Source organism: Octopus sinensis, linkage group LG1 (assembly GCF_006345805.1).
Source record: "Octopus sinensis linkage group LG1, ASM634580v1, whole genome shotgun sequence".
In the NCBI taxonomy this organism is placed as follows: domain Eukaryota; kingdom Metazoa; phylum Mollusca; class Cephalopoda; order Octopoda; family Octopodidae; genus Octopus; species Octopus sinensis.
The window spans coordinates 199,339,063-199,364,725 of record NC_042997.1 but is presented as its reverse complement, the minus strand read 5'-3'; the positions used below and the strand labels follow the sequence as shown (position 1 = coordinate 199,364,725).

The 25,663-nt window shown below is 34.2% G+C and overlaps 1 protein-coding gene across 3 annotated transcripts in view; it reads right to left on the bottom strand.

Annotated features, from left to right (window-relative positions):
* Positions 1-25,663, bottom strand: part of LOC115213196 (calcium/calmodulin-dependent 3',5'-cyclic nucleotide phosphodiesterase 1A) — a 720,553-nt gene that overhangs the window by 207,339 nt on the left and 487,551 nt on the right. For all 3 annotated transcript variants that reach the window (XM_036508297.1, XM_036508301.1, XM_036508304.1), the window contains exon 3: positions 10,503-10,568. In XM_036508297.1, the coding sequence (XP_036364190.1) occupies positions 10,503-10,568 (66 nt within the window). The remainder of the gene's footprint in view (positions 1-10,502; positions 10,569-25,663) is intronic.

Here is a 25,663-nt window from a genome sequence, read left to right as displayed (position 1 = left end):
ATTTTTAGCTTTGGGTTATTCAAATCCATTCAGAATTTCCAAGGTAGTTCAGTTACCTGACTGCCAATATCATCTTGCAGCTCAACAATAATATTCTCTTTACTCTTTTACTTGTTACAGCCATTTGACTGTGGCCATGCTGGAGCACCACCTTTAGTCGAGCAAATCGACCCCAGGACTTATTCTTTGTAAGCCTAGTACTTATTCTATCGGTCTCTTTTGCTGAACCGCTAAGTTGTCAAGTGATGTTGGGGGGGGGGGCAAACACAAACACACACACATATATATATATATATATATATATATATATATATATATATATATGACTGGCTTCTTTCAGTTTCCGTCTACCAAATCCACTCACAAGGCTTTGGTCAGCCCGAGGCTATAGTAGAAGACACTTGCCCAAGGTGTCATGCAGTGGGACTGAACCCAGAACCATGTGGCTGGTAAGCAAGCTAACTTACCACACAGCCACTCCTGCACCTAATATGTTCATTTATCACTGGCGATGTTTTCTCTTTTTTATTTTATTCCAATTTCCATAAGCATTTGCAGAATGTTCATTACAAATTAAAATGTCCATCCAGTTTACAAACAGTAATTTCAGATGTCTGTCTCTGTGGTTGTTCAGAGACACAAAATAATAACAACATTGTGTAATTCTTTCCGTGATCAGACCAAAGTTTCCTCAAACTTCACTTTTAAATATTCTAAACAAAATATATTCATTGCTTACCTATGTAATAGCTGCATTAGAATTGGATAATTTGTTCATTGTATTTATTAATTTATATCTTACTTTAAATTTATGTATACTTTATTAGTCAAGTTTCCAAAGAATTTTTAACTAAATTCTCATAAGAAACTATTATAAAATAATTTTGATGAAAATGAAAAAGCATATTCTGTTGTGTCTGGGGAGAGTCATTTTCTTTTTGTGACTTATAATTTAACACACTCACCAGTAAAATTTCCACTTATTTCTTATTTTTATTTTCCTAAAATTTTCGTTGCAGGAAAATAAAAATAAGTGGAAATTTTACCGGTGAGTGTGTTACATAATAAGGCACAAAAAGAAAATGACTCTCCCCAGACACAACAGAATATGCTTCAACACACAAACTCATATAAGGAATCTTGCAAACCAAATCCAAAAACCAAATATGGAAAAGGAAATATAAATGATAAATTTTATTTTATTTGGAGATAACAAGTATGGATATGACTTGCTTTTCCTTTCTTGAAAATATTCAAATGTTTGGCCTTGACTACCTGTATTTTAGAAGATATGTAATAAAACTTGATTACATTGTAATATGATGTATTTTTCTTACAATTTTGTTAGTGAATTCTATAATTTTGGGGTTGCTTAAAGAAAATTTATCAAAGTTTAAAAGCCAAGGCAAATTTACCAATAAATACAATTTGAATGTTGATTTTGTTGAATTCCCTAAAACCTTACTGAACTAGTCCAGTTTTTGCTTCCACCTCCAATAATTAAGTTCATCACACCAATGATCCACAATTGAGGTGGAGAGCTGTTTTATTTACAATAATAGTAGGGAGTTGCTATTATCAACCAGGTTCCTTATTACTCTTGAGAATCCATAAAGAATCTCTTGTTAAAATTTAGGTGCAATAAATTTGTTATGTTTCTATAATACACAACATATTTTAACAATTTTTTAATACACTTCCTCATATAATTGTAAAAATATATGATGTTATACATGTCAAACGGCTATGAGGGTCCATCCAAGTAAAACAAGGATCAAAGAGGTCCTTAGGAAAAAGGGTTGAGAAACACTGATCTACTGAAAAGAATACTCTTGTTCAAAACCAAAACAACCTCTCCACTTCATGATCCCTTAGTTAATTATTTTTATATAATTATGTGGTAGGAATGGCTGTGTGGTAAGTAGCTTGCTTAGCCACCTCATGGTTCCGGGTTCATTTCCACTGCATGGCACATTGGGCAAGTGTCTTCTACTATAGCCTCGGGCCGACCAAAGCCTTGTTAGTGGATTTGGTAGATGGAAACTGAAAGAAGCCCGTCGTATATATATATAAATATATATATATATATGTATGTGTGTGTTTGTGTTTGTCCCCCCAACACAGCTTGACAACCGATGGTAGTGTGTTTACATCCCCGTTACTTAGTGGTTCAGCAAAAGAGACCGATAGAATAAGTACTGGGCTTACAAAGAATAAGTCCTGGGGTCGATGTGCTCGACTAAAGGCGGTGCTCCAGCATGGCCACAGTCAAATGACTGAAACACGTAAAAGAGTAAGAGTATGTCAACCAATTAATGATAGAATAACTGACTTTATTAGATGCAAAGTAGTAAAAATGGCTCAATTAGATGCAAGAGGTATCAGATGCAATTTCTTCTCATAATTGTCTAAGCTACATAATTTATTATGGCACCAAATTTTCATTTATATCATTATTTATTTAGCAAAGCAGATGTCATATAATATCAATTACAAACTAAAGATTATTCTGTAACTTATATTATTTTGATATGATTTTCTATCTGGTGTCTGGATAATAATATTTCTTGCAAAAAATGTAAGGTCATTATTAGTAAACATAGTCTTGAGACATGAAGCTGCATGTTAATGATAATGTATTCCATTTAGCCAGCATCTGTTCCTAGAAGTTATATAAATAGCATTCCATATTCTCTTCATATTGGAGTTATAGAAATTTTAATTTTCAGAGCATCTTCTTTCAGATTCTAGCATTTCAGGCATATTTTTTCAACTGATCAAATGATTCTAATTTTCTGTAATGCAACAAATAATTATGTAACTCAGTTTAAATTAGGAGCAATGCTGTTTTATGATCTATAAAAATCACTAAAATATGACAAAAGATCATGACAGGTAAGACAGATTTGCTTAATCCTTGCCAGCATGGATAACTACATATGATCTTGCTTGTATTAGACAAATATTTTCTGATGAAGATATTATCCACGTTACATCATACTGTAAATCCTTAGATCAATTGCTCTCTTGTTCTGGAACTCCAATTTGTTTTCGCTTTCTTATTCATGAAAACATGAAGTTTTAAATAAAAACATAATTTCTAACCTATTCACTTCTAGTTTTTTTATACGGAACAAACTGCCAGCATCAGTTCTTAGTTGTCAGAACACTGCATCCTTCAAAACTTCCATACTTCCTGAGATTCGCCAACACTACACCTGATTTTCTCCCCTCCATACACACGCAAGCATGTATCTGATTCATACACTGTTCCCTTTCCAGATATTTCTACATTACTGCATATACTTTATACGTACTTTTGACAAGTTGTGGTGCACCTGAGCACTGTATACAATAATTTCATTATATATATCTATATAAAACTAAAGTTGTCTGTGTATGGCAGGTTTGGTAGCCTTCATCTAACACTATCTCCTCCGAGACCCTGCGGTGCAAGTTGACCAAAATTGAGAGTATAATAGAAGAAGGCTTGCTCTTCATTCCACTGAAGAAAAAATTAAAATCAGACCATGTTAACACCAAAAATTATTTACATCAAAAAGGTGCTATTTTCTATGAAAATCCTTATTTTCTACGATTTTTTGACTGCTGTGTTGCCAAGTTTCGGTCTATTTCAACCAGAAAAATGTTCAATTAAAGAGAATAACAAGCTACATAATGCAAAATTTTTACTTTTTAAAATTCCAGTTCTAAAGGGTTGAAACAAACCTGAGCAATGCCGAGTGATACTGCTACTTATATTATACAGTGCTCCAGCCAATAAGAGTGCTGCTAAATGTTTGCTAGACCTGCTAGAAATAGTAACCGAATCTTCTTCAAATCTCACCCTACCTTATTAGAGAAAGGATACTTTGGATAAAATAATTTTCAATACTCTATGTTAAAAATAAAATAAATAAATAAAAGAATGATCTTGGTTGGAATGCTATAAACCTGCTCTATCACGATTGACCCGGACCTAAACGGCATGAACAACAGCTCTAGAAAACACAGATATGTGTTGTTTCCTTCAGTGAAGAATTGTTTCTTGTAAGCTATTTCAATATGAAGTTTTTTTAAATCTCTCAGCATTGTTTGTTGTATTTTGAGATTCTGCTCTGATGACTTTAAGAGAAATTCTTTCAACCTATATATATAGAAACAGGACCTGTGGAAATTCCTTAGTTTATAAATTTTCTTATTTCTTTTTTGAAAGATGAATTTATATAAGTTTGTAACATTGTTTCATCATGTCGGAGGCATAGGAGTGGATGTGTGGTAAGTAACTTGCTTTTGAACCACATGGTTCTAGGTTCAGTCCCACTGTGTGACACCTTGGGCAAGTGTCTTCTACTATAGTCTTGGGCCGACCCAAGCCTTGTGAGTGGATTTAGTAGATGGAAACTGAAAGAAGCCTGTCACATCTATGTATATATATATATATGTGTGTGTGTGTGTGTATATTTATGTGCCAGTGTTTGTCCCCCCCCCCAACTTTGCTTGACAACCGATGCTGGTGTGTTTACGTCCCCGTAACTTAGTGGTTCAGCAAAAGAGACCGATAGAATAAGTATTAGGCTTTTAAAGAATAAGTCCTGGGGTCGATTTGCTCGACTAAACGCGGTGCTCCAGCATGGCCACAGTCAAATGACTGAAACAAGTAAAAGAGAGTATGTCACAGATTTCAATTATGTTCTGAATTTCATTCCATATTGCACATGGTTTGAAGCAAACACTCAAACTTGTTCCTTTATCTTTTACTTGTTTCATTCATTTGTCTGCAGCCTCGTTGGCTCGGCTTAGCTAAACCTATTGGCTCCAGTTCTTATTTTTAAAATCTAGTAGTTATTCTATCAGTCTCATTTACTGAACTGCTTGGTTACAGGAAAGTAAACCAGCCAACATTGATTGAAAAGTGGTGGTAGTGACAAATACATATATATACACTTTTACATGTTTCAGTCATTTGACTGCGGGCCATGCTGGAGCACCGCCTTTAGTTGAGGAAATCGACCCCAGGACTTATTCTTTGTAAGCCTAGTACTCATACTATTGGTCTCTTGTGTTGAAACACTAAGTTACGGGGATGTAAACACACCACCATTGGTTGTCAAGCGATGTTGTGGGGGACAAACACAGACACACATATACATATATATGACGGGCTTCTTTCAGTTTCCATCTACCGAATCCACTCAAGGCTTTGGTCGGCCCGAGGCTATAGTAGAAGACACTTGCCGAAGGTGCCATGCAGTGGGACTGAACCCAGAACCATGTGGTTGGTAAGCACTCCTGCACCTATATAATTGGAATTTACAGAAAAACAAAAAGAATAAGACACATGTATGAACAACAAGCGGATATATTAGTTTAACACTCAGGAAAGTGAGGAAGTCTTTTACATTTTGAGCATACACTCTTCAACAGAAAGGAATAAGAGGAAATTTTAAAAAAATTAGAGAATAATAAAACTCATGGATATAGCGGTCAAGCTTATATATATATATATATATATATATATATATATAAAAGACAGCTTTCCACAAAGTACCATGCAAAGTGCATGGTTTCCTTGTAAGCTTCTTAACCACACAGCTATGTCTGTACTTATGTTGAAGATTTTGATTCTGCCTTTATTTACATTCTGTAGTCAAAGCTGTTTGGTCTGTGATACTCAAACACAAACAATATGACAAACAGAATGATATTAAAGAATTATGATGTGCATAAAAATCTTATAATCTTCTATTTGGCTCCTTTTTTTTTTTTTTCTTATATGATCTTAATATTTTTGTAAATATGGTTGTTATTTTTGAAAGAAATTGTTATCTCAGCTGCTTGGAAATAATGATTACTCGTAGAAGAACAGAAATTGCAATCTTTCTCTGGTGATCGGTTCTTCGCAATTTGACTTCAAATAATGAATTTCAAGTGTTGTTAAAAGGAAATCATCATCGTCATCGTGAGTAATGACAATAATATTAATAGGGATGATGATGATGATGAAGGTGTGAAAGAAATGTATTTATTATCTTTTACTTGTTACACTCACCACTTTGAAGAAACTGAATCAAATGGATTGAACCCAATGCTTTTGTTTTTTAAAGCCTGGTACTTATTCTATTAGTGTCATTTGCTGAACCTCTTGGCGCAAAATGAGGGCATACCGATATATATACACACACACACACAGATATTTTCAGTTTTAATAAGTAAGATATATGTATATATATATATCCCATGCTTGTAGCACATAAAAAGCACCATCTGAATGTCGCTGATGCCTTACCCCCCTGACTAGCTCCTGTGCCGGTGGTACATAAAAAGCACCATCCAAACGTGATTGATGCCAGACCCGCCTGACTGGCTTCTGTGCTAGTAGCATGTAAAATACACCCACTACACTCTTGGAGTGGTTGGCATGAGGAAGGGCATCTAGCCTTAGAAACATTGCCAGATTAGATTGGAGCCTGGTGCAGCTGCCTGGCTCTCCAGACCTCAATCAAACCTTTCCGCCTATACCAGAATGGAAAACAGACGTTCGACAATGATGATGATACATGATGAGCATCTTTTAATTTCTATCTACCAAATCCACTCACAAGGTTTTGGTTGGCCCATGGCTATAGTAGAAGACAGTTTGCCCAAGGTGCCATCCAATGTGACTAAACCATGTGGTTGAGAAGCAAACTTCTTAACCACACAACCACACCTGTCTCTATACGAAATGTTTACAAAGTTGAAATGCCTATTTAGCCATCCTTGTATTTGAACTCTTTTAGATGTTAGGACTGAAGTTACAATTGTGAATTATTTTCCTCATTACTCCCACACAAAATGTTTTGACCAATTCATTCCATAAGGCTTTGGTAAATGCTCAATATAGGAAGCAGTTTGCTTATAATGCTGTACAAGATATTAAGAATATTTATTTAGCTATAAAAAATATTTCTCAGATCCAAGAAGAAAGACTGTTTTAAGCTTCCTTTTGAAGTCTGAACTTTTCTGATAGCTAATGTCAGTGCCTTCTATATCTTCAGACCAAAATGCCTTTGGATAATTTCCCATGACTATTACTGGATGGTTCTGAATAAAGTTGATAATAATTTCTGGAAGTAGATTAGAAGCATCTAAATGTCTGAGATAAGTGGCAGTTAATAAGATTATTATATTTCAGATTATTAATTTTATCGTTAGAAAATGTAGCTGTGAATATTAAACATTTTTTTTTTACCTCTAACGATGATATTAATTATGAAAATATATCAAAAAATTAATTATCTTATTAGATTTCAATCAGTGACTTACAAAGGAGTTTCTTTTTTCTTTTAGTCATTGGACTGTGGCCATACTGGGGCATTTCCTTGAAGGGCTTTTGATCAAATGAATTGACCCCATTACTTATTTTTTAAGCCTCATATTTATTGTCAGTCTTATTTGCCAAACTACTAAGTTAATGGGATGCTGACAAACTGATGTTAGTTGTCAAGCATTGGTGGGGAAGAAACACACAATGGGCTTCTTTCAGTTTCTATCCACTGAATCCACTTGCAAGACTTTGGTTGACCTGGGGCTATTGTACAAGGTGCTCAATATGTCACACAATGGGACTGAACATGAAAACGTGAGGTCTGGATGTATATTTCTTACCACACAACCACATGAATAAATTTTGAAAATAAGGAAGAGATGGTTTAACTATAGACGTATGCAACATTCTGGGGTTGTCAAGACGATACCAACGAATGTGGGGTATTACAAAAGCTAATATTTTATGTCAGGACTTTAGCACATAAAGGAAATTATTTCTTTGTATATTTTAAGCAAAGTAAGAGCGACTAACCATTTGATGATGTGTTAATATATATATTGGGGCCATAAGGGCTAAAAGGAATAGGGCAGAGTTATACTCCCTCATTCTGTCATTGGGAGGTTGCACTGCAATGGCACTTCCACTAGGGAGGTTTAAAATTCTAGAGGGACAACAACCTTTCTCTTTTTTCGCCACTCTCACTCATGGGTAGTTTGACTTGTCAACTGACACAGCCAGCGAGGACTGCTAGCTCACTTCACCTTTGGTAATTACTGCTACCACATTATGTAGCAGGTGCATTTCTTACTCTCTTCTGTTTCAGCGTCAATCACATAAGATGTTGTCACGTTTGTACAACTTTTATTTATTCACATCCACTTTTATATGAACACTGTTATAAAAACTTGCTGTTTAACATTGAATTGATGTTGTTTGTCCCACCAATGCATGCATCTTAACACAAACAAGAATACAGGATTCATTTTACTCTTCACTAAATATTCTTTTCCACTCTAGGTACAAGGCCCGAAATTTTTGGGGGGGACGGGCAGTCGATTAGGCACAAGACCTGAAATTTTGGAGAGATGGGGCCAGTCAATTAGTTTTACTATTTAGTGAAGAGTAAAGAAGTGAGCTGGCAGAAACGTTAGCATGCTGGGTGAAATGCTTAGCAGTATTTCGTTTCTCTTTAGGTTCTGAATTCAAATTAAACTGGTACTTAATTTATCGACCCCAAAAGAATGAAAGGCAAAGTTGACCTTGACAGAATTTGAACTCAGAACATAAAAACAGATGAAATACTGCTAAGCATTTCACCCAGTGTGCTCCTGTTTCTGCCAGCTTTCTGTCTTGAATTTTAGATACATTCTTTCCTTCTGTAGCTAGGCACAAGACCTGAAATTTTGGAGAGATGGGGCCAGTCAATTAGATCGACTCCAGTATGCAACTGGTACTTAATTTACCGACCCTGAAAGGATGAAAGGCAAAATTGACCTCGATGGAATTTGAACTCAGAATGTAAAGAGAAACGAAATACTGCTAAGCATTTCACCCAGCGTGCTAACGTTTCTGCCAGCTCACTTCTTTACTCTTCACTAAATATTAAAACTCATGCATTTATGTCATATAATGCCATGAGCTTTTATATGATTATGTGAGTTGAGTTTTATTATCCTGACGGATAGGTTACAAGATAAAACTGATTCTATGATATTTAGTTGGTGTTGGAAAGAATGATTTGAGGTTTGATGGTCTCCTGCTTATTCAGGTAATCAAGGTAGATGTTTGAGCTTATGAATGTAAATGATGAATATAAATATAATTTAGTACACAGTATTTATCAATTACAATTGCAATGGTTATAAGACAACAAAACATAACTAAGAGAGACTAAAAAGTGAAATTTAAAAAATGATAACATCAATATTAACTTAGGAGCAAAAAATTAGAAAAATTGCCTTTTGACATTCGTTTTTAGTGACAAAATAGGGCTAAATGGTTAATATGTCTTTGAAATTTTTAAAACAATGTGATAACGAATAGAAACATGATATTAATATAAGGAGCTTTGTTGATATATTAATATAATTGTTCTGTCATAAACCCTCCCATCATAAACTCTCAACATAATAAGTCTGGAAGCATTTAAATTTTTTTTATGTAAACTGCTTCATACGATGGGATTGAATTTAGAAACTGAAAATTTTCTTTCATTACAAGGACATTGAAAATAAACATTTCTGCTTAATTCGTACTGGTCATTTTTAAAGAAACCACATCTAGCTTCTTATGATTTATGTTCTCAGTTTAAGTTTTATTTCTCCTTGCTGATAGTAAAATAAAATTGCAGGGTAAAAATAAATTTACATTCTTTTTAAACATTAAAGCAAGTTTATTATTATCTGAAAGTATCCCTTGTGCAATAAATACATCTAATGTAATGAAGTTTGTTGCTTTATAATTTATAGAAAAATATTAATGAAAAGCGATAAAAAAAAATATAACTTTATATTGTTGGTTTATACATATAAATCACAGTTATTGAACTATTGTTAACTGCTTCATAAATTTAATAAGTGACACAAAATATGAGCTCCCAAGTTCGTAATAATATTAATTCTTTGCAATGTTTCTGTATGTTCTTTATGCAAGTCACTGGTTATCATTATCAAATGGCTAATAGTTTATTAGAAAAATTAATATGGCTAAATGAAGTCATTTAATAGTAGGGGTCTGGATATTTCAAGATTAATGATAATATCTTATAAAATTACGTTTGATATTGAATTGCAAATGAAAGTGATTAATCAGCATAATTAAGGAAAAAAAAGGAATTTCTAAGAATAAAAAGAAATGTTTCAAGCTTACATTTATTTTAAAGGCAAAAAATACAAATATTTATTTTGAGGATATAATATCAACATTGGAAACTATTCACAAACAAAAACCAAACAATATGTTTAAAGCCTAGCATCTAAGAAGCAATAACTACAAGGTGTTCATATGCGGGGAAGAGTACTTAAAAAGGGGTACTTTTTTTTTTTTTTTTTTGGTTAAACTAAATGACAACATCGATATACCACGACAAAAAGCAAAACAAATACCACTACACAGTTTCTCTTCTAAGTGACCTTATTTCAGAAATGGCCAAATGAGGATCAAACACATATTGAATTGGAGTATGACTTACGTGACACTTGACCATTTTTAGATCCAATAGAGGAGTCATCCTTAGTTTTATCAGGTGAATTTGCCACTATAAAGAAAGTAAAGAAATTTCCTTGATAGAACAATGTATGTCTTTATTCTGTTTTGGTGTGCTTGAATGAAGATTCTGTCGGTGCCATTAAACAACTCACATTATAATTTAAAAGATAATATAGATATATCAGATCATACAGAACAAGAGTACCAAAAATACGGCTGACAGCAATGTTTAATTTAGCTGCCAGGCTCAATTTTATCAAAAAAATATTTTTTAAGTTGTAAAGTATTCTGTAAAATGTGAAGTATATTTGCCATCTCAATATGGCTAACCACTAAGAATAGATGTTACTGTAGCTTGTAGCCCCAGGAGAACATCTTCTCCAGCTGGCTATTGACACACTTACTGTGCCCTGTCGGTATTTGCAAAGGGAGGTCATCCTTCCCTCATCAACCTAAGTAATACGTACGGACTGCAGTTTTTGGGTATTGACCCCTCATCAGCACACAACAATCACCAGTTTTAGGGCACAGAAAGTGTGTCAATAGCCAGCTGGAGAAGATGTTCTCCTGGGGCTACAAGCTACAGTAACATCCATTCTTAGTGGTTAGCCATATTGAGATGGCAAATATACTTCACATTGTTGTGCAGTTACTGTCTATACCTCGTTCAGAGATTTATTATATTCTGTAAAATATATATGTATTACTTGCATGTGTTTTAAGTTGGAGCTCAACTACAGTTACGATTAACACCAGTTCCATTCAGCATACCTCAGGGAATCTGCCATTATCTCAACCAATAAAATAGAATCTCTTGAATTCTTATACTAAAACATGTGCCTTATTTCCTCTTCACTTTGTCTATACATGCCAAGTAAAATGGAATTTGTTTCTTCATGTGTTCATCTGAATTGATTCTAGTGATATAAAGAATATTGAAAAGTTTCACTGCTGAAACAGTGTAAGCTTTTTATCAAGAATTGGTCTTCTGAAGATCTGTATGCATTCATTTGAGCAATGTTCATTTCCATTCTCGCTTTAACCATTTCACATTCAGATTAATCTGCCAAATGTAATGGTTATGCATCAATGTTTTGAATTGATCATGCACTTTTTCATTGCTTTGGGATTTCGATGGTGTGGTTGTTTAATTTTAGGATTACATTGTAGGGTAGGTGTAAGAGTTTAAATCTGGCTAGTTTGAGCATAAAACAAGTAGACTATTTGGGTTGGTTACGGCCAGTTTAAATGCTAAAGTGTTAAAAGTTCTTAAGTTACTTGTTGTTTGTGTGTGTGTAAGTGTACATGCCATATTTCATTCCATAACGGCTACTTCTGAAGAGCACAAGGTTTCATAATCGGACTATTACTAAACACTCCATTGAACCCCTAATGCAAAACCGATTGGTAAGATCAGCTGTAATGGATATATAAAACTGCACACTTTGATTGATATATATGAATATATATGCACTTAGACATACACACGCATATATTTTAGCCTACATTATGAATAAGGTTTTTAATAATAATTGTCTCTAACATGTGAGATTTAGTTTACACTTCAGTCTACTTTGCAAAGCCAAATGAGTTTGAACTCTCCACAGATACAAAGTTTGTTGCAGAGAATATTATGTATAAAAAAAAAAATCAAAAAAAAAAATCAAAAATAATCTGTTTAGAATTTATGTGAATATTAAGAGAGATTATATTCTACCTACAATTATTAGCTTTGTGTAGTAAATGTCTTTCAAAATATATTCATAATGAAAACATTAATTACTGATTTAACCCAATTTCTATTGATATTTTTTATTGTTACAATAGAGATGTATAACATCAAGCAGCCGTCATCAATTTAGTTAGCTGGCTTGAGGGTAATTTTTTCTTTAATCATATAACATGATTACAAATTATATTTGAAAAATTTAGAATCTGTGAATTCCTTTCAACAAAATTATTTATCATAATCATCATCATATAACATCTGCTTACCATGATGGCATGGGTTAGATGGTTCAACTGGAGTGGCAAGCTGGAGGGCTGCACCAGGCTCCAGTTAGTCTGTATTGGCATGGTTTCTACAGCTGGATGCTTTTCCTAATGGCAACCACTTTACACAGTGTATTGGGTGCATTTTATGTTGCAACAAACATACACACACTCACTCACCACATCACTCCAGACCAGACAACATATACATACATAGACACTTATGTGTGTATATATGTGTATTTAATTAAGATTACTATTCTACAAAAAATTTTAAGAATAACAACAGAACATTTGCTGATGAAAAGACTTAATACATAGATTCAACTTAAACTAGAGAATATATATACACACACAGATATGTTCAATTGCCATGAATCCAAGATGTCTGAAACCTGTGCAATGCTTGATAAGGGATTTTACCAATTCATTGGTTTTTAAGTTAGGATTACATAAACGAAGCCATAGATTAATCATCCCAGTGAGATAAATTACCTCAAATAAATAACTATTAGGTTGGTGCATAATTATTGCGGCTTCTTTTCAAGACACTTTTTTCAACAAAAATAAGGTGTTTTTGTTAAATGCTGTTATTGTTTTTGTCGAATAAAATTTATTGAAAAAAGCTGCAATAATTATGCACCAATTTAATATTTCACTGCTTCAACAGAACACAAAAAAAAAAAAGAAAGCCCAGTACTTGCAATTCTAAGCGTAAAAGTGAGTGAGCTCTAGAAGTAGTAAAGAAACCGTGTATAGACTCCATTGTGTTTGATTATGTTCTGACATTCATCAATCTCTTACGACATTATTAACTAGCAGACTTGATGGTAATATACTGATCAGTAATTATCAGTAATATACAGCGTGATGATATATATTGCCTGGTCTATATTACATTCAGCAGCAAGTACAACCCTCGTAAAAGTTACAGTAGTCTCTACAATGTTGAAAAATACTTCAATCACCCTATGGAAACATACTTGAAAATGAAGATCAGAGCGAATTTCTAAGTGTTGACATAAGAACAAGTGCAACTTCAACAAAGCTATCAAACCAGACTTAATATAAACATCTAGACCAGTGCAAGTGCATAGATCAACTTACTATATGCTAGACTAACTGGAAGTCAACAAAGCTTGTAATGGTGCTGGCATAAATTAGTGGTGATTGGTATCTATTCTACTTGCTAGATTATCTGAAGATTGACCAAGTATGGATGCATGAAACATTGAGTATGGGATACTGTAGGCTGGAACTATCACTCTTATATAATTAAATTAAATAATTCAGGCATTTGATGAATCACCAAATAGCCTAACAAATTTTAAATGAATTGAAATTCACTTCTTTATGTACCTAAGAAAACAGAACTCTGCATAGAGGAGGTAATTGTTAGTGACACTTAAAGAAAGAAGGAGATAATTGAAGAAATTAAAGCTTACTGCGAATTGAATTTTAATGATTTTAGATATAATCTAACTTTAAAAAAATGTTAGCGGGCAAGATAACAATTACAGACATGTTTTGGTATCATTCCCCTTCACCAGTGAAGCATAGTCTTTTCAAGCCTGCTTTGATCAATAGACAGAGACTTTTACTAGTAGAAAGTGAATAACAATGGTTAGTTTATAGCCAGTTTAATTTGCATAGTACCGAAAAGCAAGCCAAGGGAAATAATTCAGATGAGCCAATGGAATGAGGTTTTATTAATTTAGATGCATAATGATGTAAAAGGAAAAAAATTATGAATGAAATGTAATTGCTTCACAGATAGGGAAATAACAAAAAGCCTCTATAGAAAATGTTTGTAAAATGTACTGTTTTACTTTATATATGTACATATCATCATCATTTAGCATCCGCTTTCCATGCTAGCATGGGTTGGACAAATATGTATGTATATATTTATATATGCAATATATATATATATACATACATATATATATATATATCTGTATGTATATTTATATATGTAATATATATGTATGTATATTTCTTTATGTAATATATATGTGTATGTGTGTGTGTGTGTGTGTGTGTGTGTGTGTGTGTGTGTATGTATATATTTATATATGTGTGTATACTTATATATGTAGTGTCCTGTGACTGGCTCCTGTGCCAGTGGCACATAAGAAGCACCCACTACACTCTCAAAGTGGTTGGCATTAGGAAAGGTATCCAGCCGTAGAAACATGGTCAGATCAGACTGGAGCCTGGTGCAGCCGCTGGCCCTCCAAACCTCAGTCAAACCGTCCAACACATGCCAGCATGGAAAACAGACATTACATGACGATGATGATATAATATATATAATGCAATATATATATCAGATATACTCATACATATACATGCAATACAATATATATAACATATACACATACATACACACTCACACATATTGTTAATCCTTGTGCGCGCGTGTGTGTGTGTGTATACATAAATACGTAGACAGGTAAACAGATATGTAATTTTGCTGAGTAACTTAGCTTATTATTTCCTTGTTAGAGCACTTTAAAACTAGGATTCCTACTAATTATACATCTTGTAGCTTCATGTGAAAAATACGCAATTGAATTTCAGCAATTTGCTATGGTTACTTCTGCACAGTAAATTTTAATTACTCTCTTTTACTTGTTTCAGTCATTTGACTGTGGCCATGTTGGAGCACCACCTTTAATCAAGCAAATTGACCCCAGGACTTATTCTTTGTAAGCCTAGTACTTATTTTATCGGTCTCTTTTGCCAAACCGCTAAGTTATGGGGACGTAAATACACCAGCATCGGTTGTCAAGTGATGTTGGAGGGACAAACACAAACATACACACATGCATATACACATGCATGCACAAACACACACACACATATATACATATATGTATATATATATATATATATATACACACAACAGGCTTCTTTCAGTTTCCGTCTACCAAATCCACTCAAGGCTTTGGTCAGCCCGACGCTATAGAAGAAGACACTTGCCCAAGGTGCCAAGCAATGGGACTGAACCCGAAACCATGTGGTTTGTAAGCAAGCTACTTACCACCAAGTCACTGTGTAAAGTAAATAAAAATGGAGCTAAATCATCTTCAGTGAGATGGAAAATATTTGTCAAAACAATGAATTTGGGGTTACACTATCTTAAAAGCAGTAATTTCTGTTTTTTTAAAGTTCTGATAAGTATTGTGTTGATTAGGTGTCTCTGTGTTGTCAAGTCATAACTAACAAAAACAAAGAATTCCCAATAACTGAATTTTCAGATCATCAGACTTATGTAATACTACAAATTACCTATTTCATGAGACTACAGGCTTTTTTAGTAATGTAGTTACAGTTTTTGTTAATTATTGAAAAGTGAATTATTATTCATAAAGTTTTTGCATTCGGTAAAAACAAAATGTTATTTTTCTGATACTAGATAACTAATTTCCGATGGTAAAATTAATTACTTAAAGCTTTTGTTATTTCTTCTGTTTAGTATGTGACACATTGTGATATGTGATCAAGTTAACTCTGATCTGAAGTAAGCGAAAATTGACCATCTATCAATGTTCAGTTTGATGTTTTATAATGTTTAACCCTTTTGTTACCAACCTGGCTGAAACCTGCTCTGGTTCTGAGTACAAATTTCTTGCTTTCATAAGTTTTGAATTAAAATCTTGCACCAAACCTTAGTCACAATTTATGTTCCTAACACTAGCTGAATGATAACTAAGTTATTTTACTAAATTCTTTCTTATATTTAAAGTAATTGAAATAAACCCAGAGTATCTCAAAATAAATACAGTAACAAAAGGGTTAAAGAATGGCACTGAATCATAGGCTTTGGAACCGGGGGTGGGACAGCATTAGCTGTTACATCCCTAAGATTTTGTGGGATCAATATAAACATTTTGGACTGGTTTGAAACAACTTTTCTATTATTGGATTTATCTTATTTGATTCCTGTGCAAATTTTAAAATAATAATTATTATTATTATACCTGTATTTGTTTTTAATATTAAGACTGAAAAAAATCTATCTTGTTTGTAAAAAACTTTGGACTGGGGCTGCACTGCCTAAACAGATTTCATTCCTGCATTTCTAAGATCCCCTTTGGTCACGACACAGACCATGGGATTGCACCTAGAAAGTTACCCTCCCAGGCACAAGTCCGGGCGAGGTTGTTTGTGGAATACCAGCAGTCGCCCATGCATACTGGCCTCCCCTCGCCACTCCACCAGTGTCAGCCAAGGGAAAGGCAAAGGGGCTGATACAGCTTAGCACCTGTGACGTCGCAACTCATTTCTACAGTTAAGTGAACTGGAGCAACATGAAATAAAGTGTCTTGCTCAAGAACACAAAACGCAGCCCAGTCCAGGATTTGAACTCACAACCTCACAATCGTAAGCTCGACGCTCTAACCACTGAGCGATGCGCCTTCACTAATTCCTGCATTTATGCACTGTATATTATATAAGTAATCAATGCAAATGAGGAGAGGATAATATAAATTGAAGGATATTAAATTTGAAAAGCTGGGGTACATAGGACATCGAGAATCTATTGAAAGCTTGTGAAGAAAGATGACAGGCTGCTTGTTAGAACACATAATGTTGCTTTGTTTTGCATATTTTTAAAATGTGCAAAGAGAACAGTAAACGGTTGAGAAATATCCAGTTATAACATGGTTAAACTATATTCCTGTTCTGCTAAAATACATATCCTTCAACTCTACTTCAACCTCATGATACAAATGTATCTTTCACAGATATTGCGAGAAACCATCCCTACCACCATCACCACCACCACCACAACTATCCTTACAATATGAATACATTAACCCTTTTGATAACAACCTACCGGAGGCTGTCTCTGGCTCTTTGACACAAACTTCCGGTTTCAAAGTGATCTAAATGAAAAATCTTTCTTTTAAATTTCATGTTAATTTACATTTCAAACGGCAACTTAATAACGACATAATTATTTCACTAAAGTCTTCACTATTTTAAAAACTGATTGAAACAAAGGTAGAAATGGTAACAAAGGTAGAAATATGGTAACAAAAGGGTTCATAAATTGCTATTCATGATATCTCTTTATATGAGTCAATTATAACCATGGCCTCTTTGATATGCAATCTTAATTATTTAACCATCAATACTGTCTTATTTCATCACCAGAATTCTGCAGATAGTTTTCCATATAAACATAATTCAAGCAATTATGCAATTTTTTACTAAAATTATAATCTATTCTAATTGGGCTAGACATATAATGCAGTTTTGACGAGTAAAACTAATACTAACGATCCATTGAAAATATATAAATGACAGCCATATATTTATTAGATTTTGTAGAAAGCCAACATAATACAAATTTTGTGAGGCAGTAAACAACCAAAATTTGGTATTTACTCTGTATGTAAGTTTATTGTTTGTTCAAACTTGGAGAACAGTGTTATAAGCAATAAACTTATCTGACATTTAAATAGTCACATGAGTTGGAGAAATAATTTCATGTTTTAGACATAGTAAATAGACATTTCATTTGTATATATTTGCATAATATGAAACTGAACGTTAACTTTTTGATTGTCTAAGCTGTTTTCCAGACATGCTCTATATTTAAAAAAAAAAAGTGAATAAAGATAACATCAAATAGAATGGAACAATATAAATCAGCATTAAATATAGTGTAAAGCGAAGTTTTATGTGCGACAATGTTTAAAATAAAGCAAATATGGATAAATAAATATGTTCTGAAAATTTGAAAACAATTTATCGATAAATAATTTGTTAAAAAGAAATAAAGAGAAAAATGTGTATTTCAAAAGACAAATTAGAAATTAGAAGAAAAAGTAAAACAAGTATGTTTAAATAAATACACACCGATTTAGATTTTGTTGTGATTATTTCGTAAAAATACATATATGTTCTCAATATGCTCATTAAAGCATGTTTTACAAGACAACACTGTTAACAATAGAAATGTTGGAACTGTATTCTGATACAGTAAAAACCCTACAGCTATATTCTGTTACAATAGAAACCGTATATTTATTACCTATTACAGTAGAACAACTGTAACTGTTTTCTGATAACAGAACTACTGTAGCTATGATCTGTGACACTAGAAACTCCATAAATATGAACTGTTATAATAAAAAAGATAGCAATAAAGATCTGAAGGATTTTTTTTTTTTAATGCTCAGTCAAGGAGAGAAGGACAGTATTTGTGATCCTTTGGGCTTTCATGATCTCTGAGACTGATGGGAGGAAAATAGGAAGTTATCCTCAAACCAGAGCCTTGGCCTGAATGTTTACAATGGAGTAAACACCACTACAGACCACCAAATACTTATTTCTTTACTACCCACAAGGGGCTAAACACAGAGAGGACAGACAAATGGATTAAGTCAATTATATCGACTCCAGTGCATAACCGGTACTTATTTAATTGACCCTGAAAGGATGAAAGGCAAAGTCGACCTCAGCAGAATTTGAACTCAGAATGTAGCGGCAGATGATATTCAGCTAAGCATTTCGCCCGGCATGCTAATGATTCTGCCAGCTTGCCACCTTATACAGACCACCAAATGCCATCACTCCAGCTTATGGTGTTAAGCTGGACAATAGATTGTGTCTACAACTCAAGAACTCACAATGCAAAGAGCCAGAACAAGTATCACAAGGCATTTCATCTGGTTCTCTAACAACTCCACTAGTTTACCAGCCTGTCTTTTATTTTACTGAACTTGAAAGGATGAAAGGCAAAGTTGACCTAGGAAAGATTTGAGCTACAAGTGCAGAGAGCCACACCAAACACTCTTAATACCTCAATGAAGTCAATGCTTAATTCCAGCTCCCTGAAAAGTAAGCTAAAATTTTAAGTCATCAGATTATTTCTAAGAGAGATGATGTTAAGAAACCATCAAGGGAACTGAACAGCGGAAGAGACATTCACTGTAAGCAAGTCTTTCAGCCTTTAACTTCTTACACTGTAAGGGCCAGGGACATATCCAGGTTATAGCTCCTGGGTGCCCTTCAATTGAAACTTTTTAACCACTTGGATACTGGAGACTTGTGCACTTAAATCGCTTGGAAATTTCATCTCCTTTCCTTTGACTCGGGCTTCGATGGAGAGGTATTAGAATAACATAATCTATGAATGGGAAAAAATACAGGCAAGCATACATATATGGAAAACCTGTAAGTGTTAAACAAAATGGATATAAAATCTGTGTGTGCACCATTATAAAACTCTTTAACAAAAGAATTCAAATTCCAATCTTATGGATTTTGTGAAACCTTTGAATTTCTTCGACAACTTTATTTAGATAGCCAGTTCTATGACAGCCTTGCAGAGTTTCAAATTTAGTTGTTTAAAGTCGATAATTGCCAATGGTTATGTAGTTCTTTTAAATCTTAAGCTATTTTCTTACCAAATTTCCTGCCAAATATGCAAATGAAGGTTCTCATAAAAGATAATAAATACATCGTGCTATTCATCTAAACAGATATGACATCTCATCAAATTCAGCACTGGACTTGTTTATATTGTATTAACTAAAATATGGCTAGAGATACTGATGAAATGTGGAGGATAACTTAGTACCCTGTGAGAGTATCTCTGCTGATTAGAAGTGTTTTCAAAACAGCATAAAGCAGTACTGATACTGTACAACTGTGGAGAAACGAATAAACTGCTGCTTTTGAGAAATACTTTATTGCACAGATGGTTCCTTGCCAGTCTCACCATTGTGAGTCTTGTGGAACTAGTGAGTGGTGCATTGGAAACTTGCTACCAATGATGCTTTTGTTCACAAAAAATGGTGCAAAATGAAAGTATTAAATATTGGGTTGTCCGGAAAGTTTGTGCCGATTTATCGTAGTTTACCTTTTGACTTATTTTAGAACATGGTTGAGTCCATAAAATAGGATTTGACTACACCTCCATTTAGAGCACAGTTTAAGCTATCTTTTCGTGGAAGAAGTTTATGTTCCTATAAGCTGTGTTAATTCTGTGACCCTTTAAAATGGAAGATAAGAAAGTTCATTTTCAGCACTTGAGGCTTTGGGAACCAGACAAAAATTGCTGCAGCTCAGCTGGGATGTGTTACCCCACCTTCCATATTCATCCGGTATTGCTCCTTCGGATTTCCACTTATTCAGGTGTCTGCAGAATAGTCTTAATGGTAAAAATTTCAATTCCTTGGATGACGTAAAAAGATACCTTGATGAATTCTTTGCCATGAAACCACCTCAATTCTGTGAAGAGGGTATTTTCTGCTAAAGGCACAAGGCTTGAAATTTTGGGTAAGGGGCTAAGCATTTTGCCCCAATTGCTAAAGATTCTGCCATGTCATCATCATCATCATTGTTTAATGTCCGTTTTCCATGCTAGCATGGGTTGGATGGTGTGACCGGAGTCTGGGAAGCCAGGAGGCTGCAGCAGGCTCCAGTCTGATCTGGCAGTGTTTCTACAGCTGAATGCCCTTCCTAACACCAACCACTCCATGAGTGTAGTGGGTGCTTTTTACGTGCCAGGGGAAGCTGGCAACGGCCACGATCGACTGGTGCTTCTTATGTGTCACCAGCAAGGAAGCCAGTCAAGGTGGCACTGGCATTGGCCACGATCGGTTGGTGCTTTTTACGTGCCACCGGCATGAACAATGCATTCTACTATAGGCACAAGGCCTGGAATTTGTGGGGAGGAGGAAAGATGATTACATCGACCCTGGTACTCAATTTATCTATCCCGAAAGGATGAACGGTAAAGTCAGCCTTGGTGGGATTTGAACTCAAAACGTAGTGAGAGGCAAAATACTGCTAAGCATTACTGCCTCAACAATGATGATGTTGATTTCTTTTATTTGCCACAGGGGCATCTCATGAGTGGAACATAAGGAGTGTTTACAATCTGTCTGGGGGTAGTTACATACAAAACAGAGGGAAAGAAGAGGAGAAGAGACGAAATAGAATTGCTACTTCATTGCAATGCATTTTTCTCTTTATCATTTAAGCATGTGGTTTACTCTTTCATATGGGTTACTGCAAGAATGGTAAGACTGTAAGATCATTCTTGGTTTCCTGTCAGAATATGATGTAAATGCAAGTGGGAGGTGTCAACTGATATTTTCTCCAGACTCAAAATGATTTGAACTTAAGCCAGCTTCTTGTGACAAGTAGGCAAAAAAAAAACCCCGCAAAAATACAAAAATAAAAACTGCCTCAATTTTCATAGTTTCGGTAGATAGTTTCTGTAAAATAACGCTAATGTCTCTTCTAAATCTCTTCTAAAAATTGCATGCTAATTGATCAAACAAGCAAAGCTTTCATGCAGCGTGTAAACATGCCAGGGCAGTCTAACCTATCTGCTTTAGCATCAAGAATTTAACTTCAAAACTAACAAAGATAGGTGCAGGCATGGTTATGTGGCAAGAAGCTTGCTTCCCAACCATGTAGTTCCAGGTTCAGTCCCATTGTGTGGCACCTCAAGCAAGTGTCTCCTACTAAAGCCTTGTGAGTGGATTTGGTAGAGGGAAACTGAAAGAAGCCCTCCCCTCTCTCTCCATATATATATATATATACCTCTCTGTATCTATATACATACATATATTGCCCTTCTGTACAACATCTTATGCTTTTATATATATCATCATCGTTTAACGCCTACATTCCATGCTGGCATGGGTTGGCTGGTTTGACTAGGCTCCAATCTGATATGGCAATGTTTCCTTTCCTAACACCAACCATGCTGAGAGTGTATATATATATATATAATATATATATATATATATATACCAGCTGAAATTGCAAAGATAATCTGGAACTCGACCGATGAAAGAAAACTCCGAATGACCTGTCCTTGCTTCCTTGTATCATCTGTCTGGATGTTTGTTGTCCCTTTTTCGTATCACCTAACTGTCTGGATGTTTTGTGTTCTTGTCCTATTTTTGTATTTTATATATATATATATATATATAAGCATTTTAACACTAAGTCAAAGCAACATATTCAGTTAAACTGAGAAAGAAATTTAATCTTGATACCTAAGCAGATGAACATTACTTTATTGAGTGAAATGACGAATGTCCCCCTTTTGTACTTCAAAGCACCAATTTATTAAACTGAAACCAAAACATTTCATGTAGAATGTCACAAAGTTCAGTCAGCCAGCCACAGAAATTATTCTTTCCCCAAGAAATAGAAATAAAAAGAAAATAGATTTTTTAGGAAAAATAAAAACTGAACAAATGAAACTTTACTAGAAAACTACTTCCTTTGTTAAATATTACACAGAAGTGGAAGCCATTTACATATATCTACAGATTATTTCTATCATCGCCGAAGCTAAATTTAGAAAGTCTCTTCAATATCCATGAAATAGCCATTCAAAATTACACATTAAGTAAAGGAAGTAACTAAAGATGGATGTGGTTGGTATCCTAGATTACTGATGCTATCTGCTCATTGAATTGGTAAAGAGGGATTACTTGTCACATACAAGTAATACAGAAGATGCTGGCAACATGTTGATTGACTTTTATTGATTATTCAGTTCATAGAGCTGGAATAAACATGCAAGGGCTATAGTAAATCTAAAACTAATATTGCCCATTTATTTTTTGATTATAAATTGCTTTGCAGTGTGCATTACTTTTATCATGGTATTATTCACAGAATGTAATGTATTATATCTTTTAAATGCTCTATCGTAATTAAAATGTTTGGCTATTACTGAAACTTCACTGATATATATATTGTAAAATAAGATAGAATAATCACAACAATGTTTTGCCTATACAAGGTTTAAACCACCTCAATAATTTTGATGATTGTGTTTTGACGAACTAATTTAGAAATATGATCCTTCAAAGTTTTCAAAGCAAAATTTTAAATGATGTTATAAACCAATAATAATTAAAGGTTACTGGATTGATTATTTTTGAAATAAATGTCACTGTGCGTATAAAGTGGACTTTAGTGCCTTTGTACAGCTTCTTAATGGGAATTTTGAATATTGAGTTTTCTTATCAATAATACTTTGGAAGAGAGTATATGCTAAATTGGTAATTTACCAATAATTTGATCAAAGGGAAAATACTGATGGGTGCAAGAATGACAAGGTGGTTAAGAAGTTCATTTCACAACCAACTCATTCTGAGTTTGATTCCACTGTGGGAAACTTTGGACAAATATCTTTTTCCATAACCACTTCTGCATAAGTGGAACTTTTACAGCAGCATAGTGTGTGTGATGGTGTGTGGTTTAGTGGGTAGAGATTTTGGCTCACACTCATAACATCAAGAGCTCAATTCCCGGCAACGCATTGTGTCCTTGAGCAAGACACTTTATTTCATGTTGTTCCAGTCCACTCAGCTGGCAAAAATGAGCTTTACTTGTATTTCAGAGGATCAGTTTTGTTACATTTTGTGTCATGCTGAATATCCCTGAGAACTACATTAACCCTTTTGTTACCGTATTTATTTTGAGATACTCTTTGTTTCTCTCAATTAATTTTAAATATAACAAAGAATTTAGTAAAATAACTTGGTTATCATAAAGCTAGTGTTAGGAACATAAATTGTGACTAAGGTTTGGTGGAAGATTTTAATTCAAAACTTATGAAAACAAGACATTTGTACTCAGAGCCAGATGCAGTTTCAGCCGGGTTGGTATCAAAAGGGTTAAGGGCGCGTGCACATACACATACACGTATATATATACTTCATTAAAGGCACACATGCACATACATATATATATACTACATTAAGGGCACACACAGGCACACAGATATATATATCAATAATGAAGCATACTACTTGTAGCACCAGCATGCTAAAGATAGCAGTGAAAATAGTTTAAATCACAGTTTTCACTTGTACCCATATTTTCTTTTATATAGGTTTCATTAAATACATGATATTATTAGAGTTTATTTTAGATATTCTGTATTTTCTTCTTATTTCTTTTTTTTTTTTTTACAGCTAATTTGCAGCAATAAAGTTCCTGAATTAATATTCACCATTTTCATCACAAATCATCACCTTCAATTTTAAGAACTGAATATATTTAGCATCCTAGATCTTTCTTACATACTGGTAGGATTCATGCAGACTTTCTCACCAAAGTTATTGCTTAACTGCTGGTTTCATACATCAGTAAGTCATGTGTTTATTTGTTTGTGGTGGTCAAACTTTTGACTTAGAGGTTTTTCATGTTAGTAACCAAGTGTTAATTTTCATATGTATTATATGCGTGTTTATTTTTGCATTGTATTGTGGCATATGGTGGTGATGGTTAATCAGTTTTTGTGAGGAATTACAGTATGAACGCATTATCCTCTAGTATTTTTTTCATCTTACTTTGTTTTATGGGATGCTTTTTACTGCTTTTGCAAATAGCTAGTTTATGTAAAATGCATGGGGAGTCTATGAGTGAGTGTTGTACTAGTATGTCCAATGTAACTGCTGGAGTCCTGAAGTTTGCGCCTTTCAATTTTACAACCAAATTTATTGTTTACATTGGTCATTAGTTGCTTCTTGTTGATATTACGTGCTCGCAGTGTGTTAGTTTTGGTTTTGATGTTGTATGGTCAGATGTGATACATTTTATGTTATTTTGCTTCACATCTGACCATAAACTTAATAGAGGTTAATGAAATAAGTACCAGACTAAGTACAACTGTTTGAACATGGCTGCTGTCTATAAACTGAATCCATGAAATGATTATTAAAATACATTCCCCAAGAAATTAACTAAGGGAAACAAAAATAATACATTGATCAAACAAAATTTCAGTGCCCTTTTCACTGAGGTTTACTTATCATCATCATCATCATCGTTTAATGTCTACTTTCCATGCTGGCATGGGTTAGATGGTTTGACTGAGGCCTGGTGAGCCAGAAGGCTTCACCAGTCTCCAATCTGATCTGGCAAAGTTTCTACAGCTAGATGCCCTTCCTAATGTTAACCACTCTGAGAGTGTAGTGGATGCTTTTTTACGTGCCACCGGCATAGGGGCCAGAGAGGGGCTGGCATCGACCATGATCGCATTGTGCTTTTAACGTACCACTGGCACAGAAGCCAGTCAAGGCAGTACTAGCCTTGGCCACGTTCAGGTGGTGCTTTTTCCTAAATAAAAGTACACAACAGGTTTTTAGA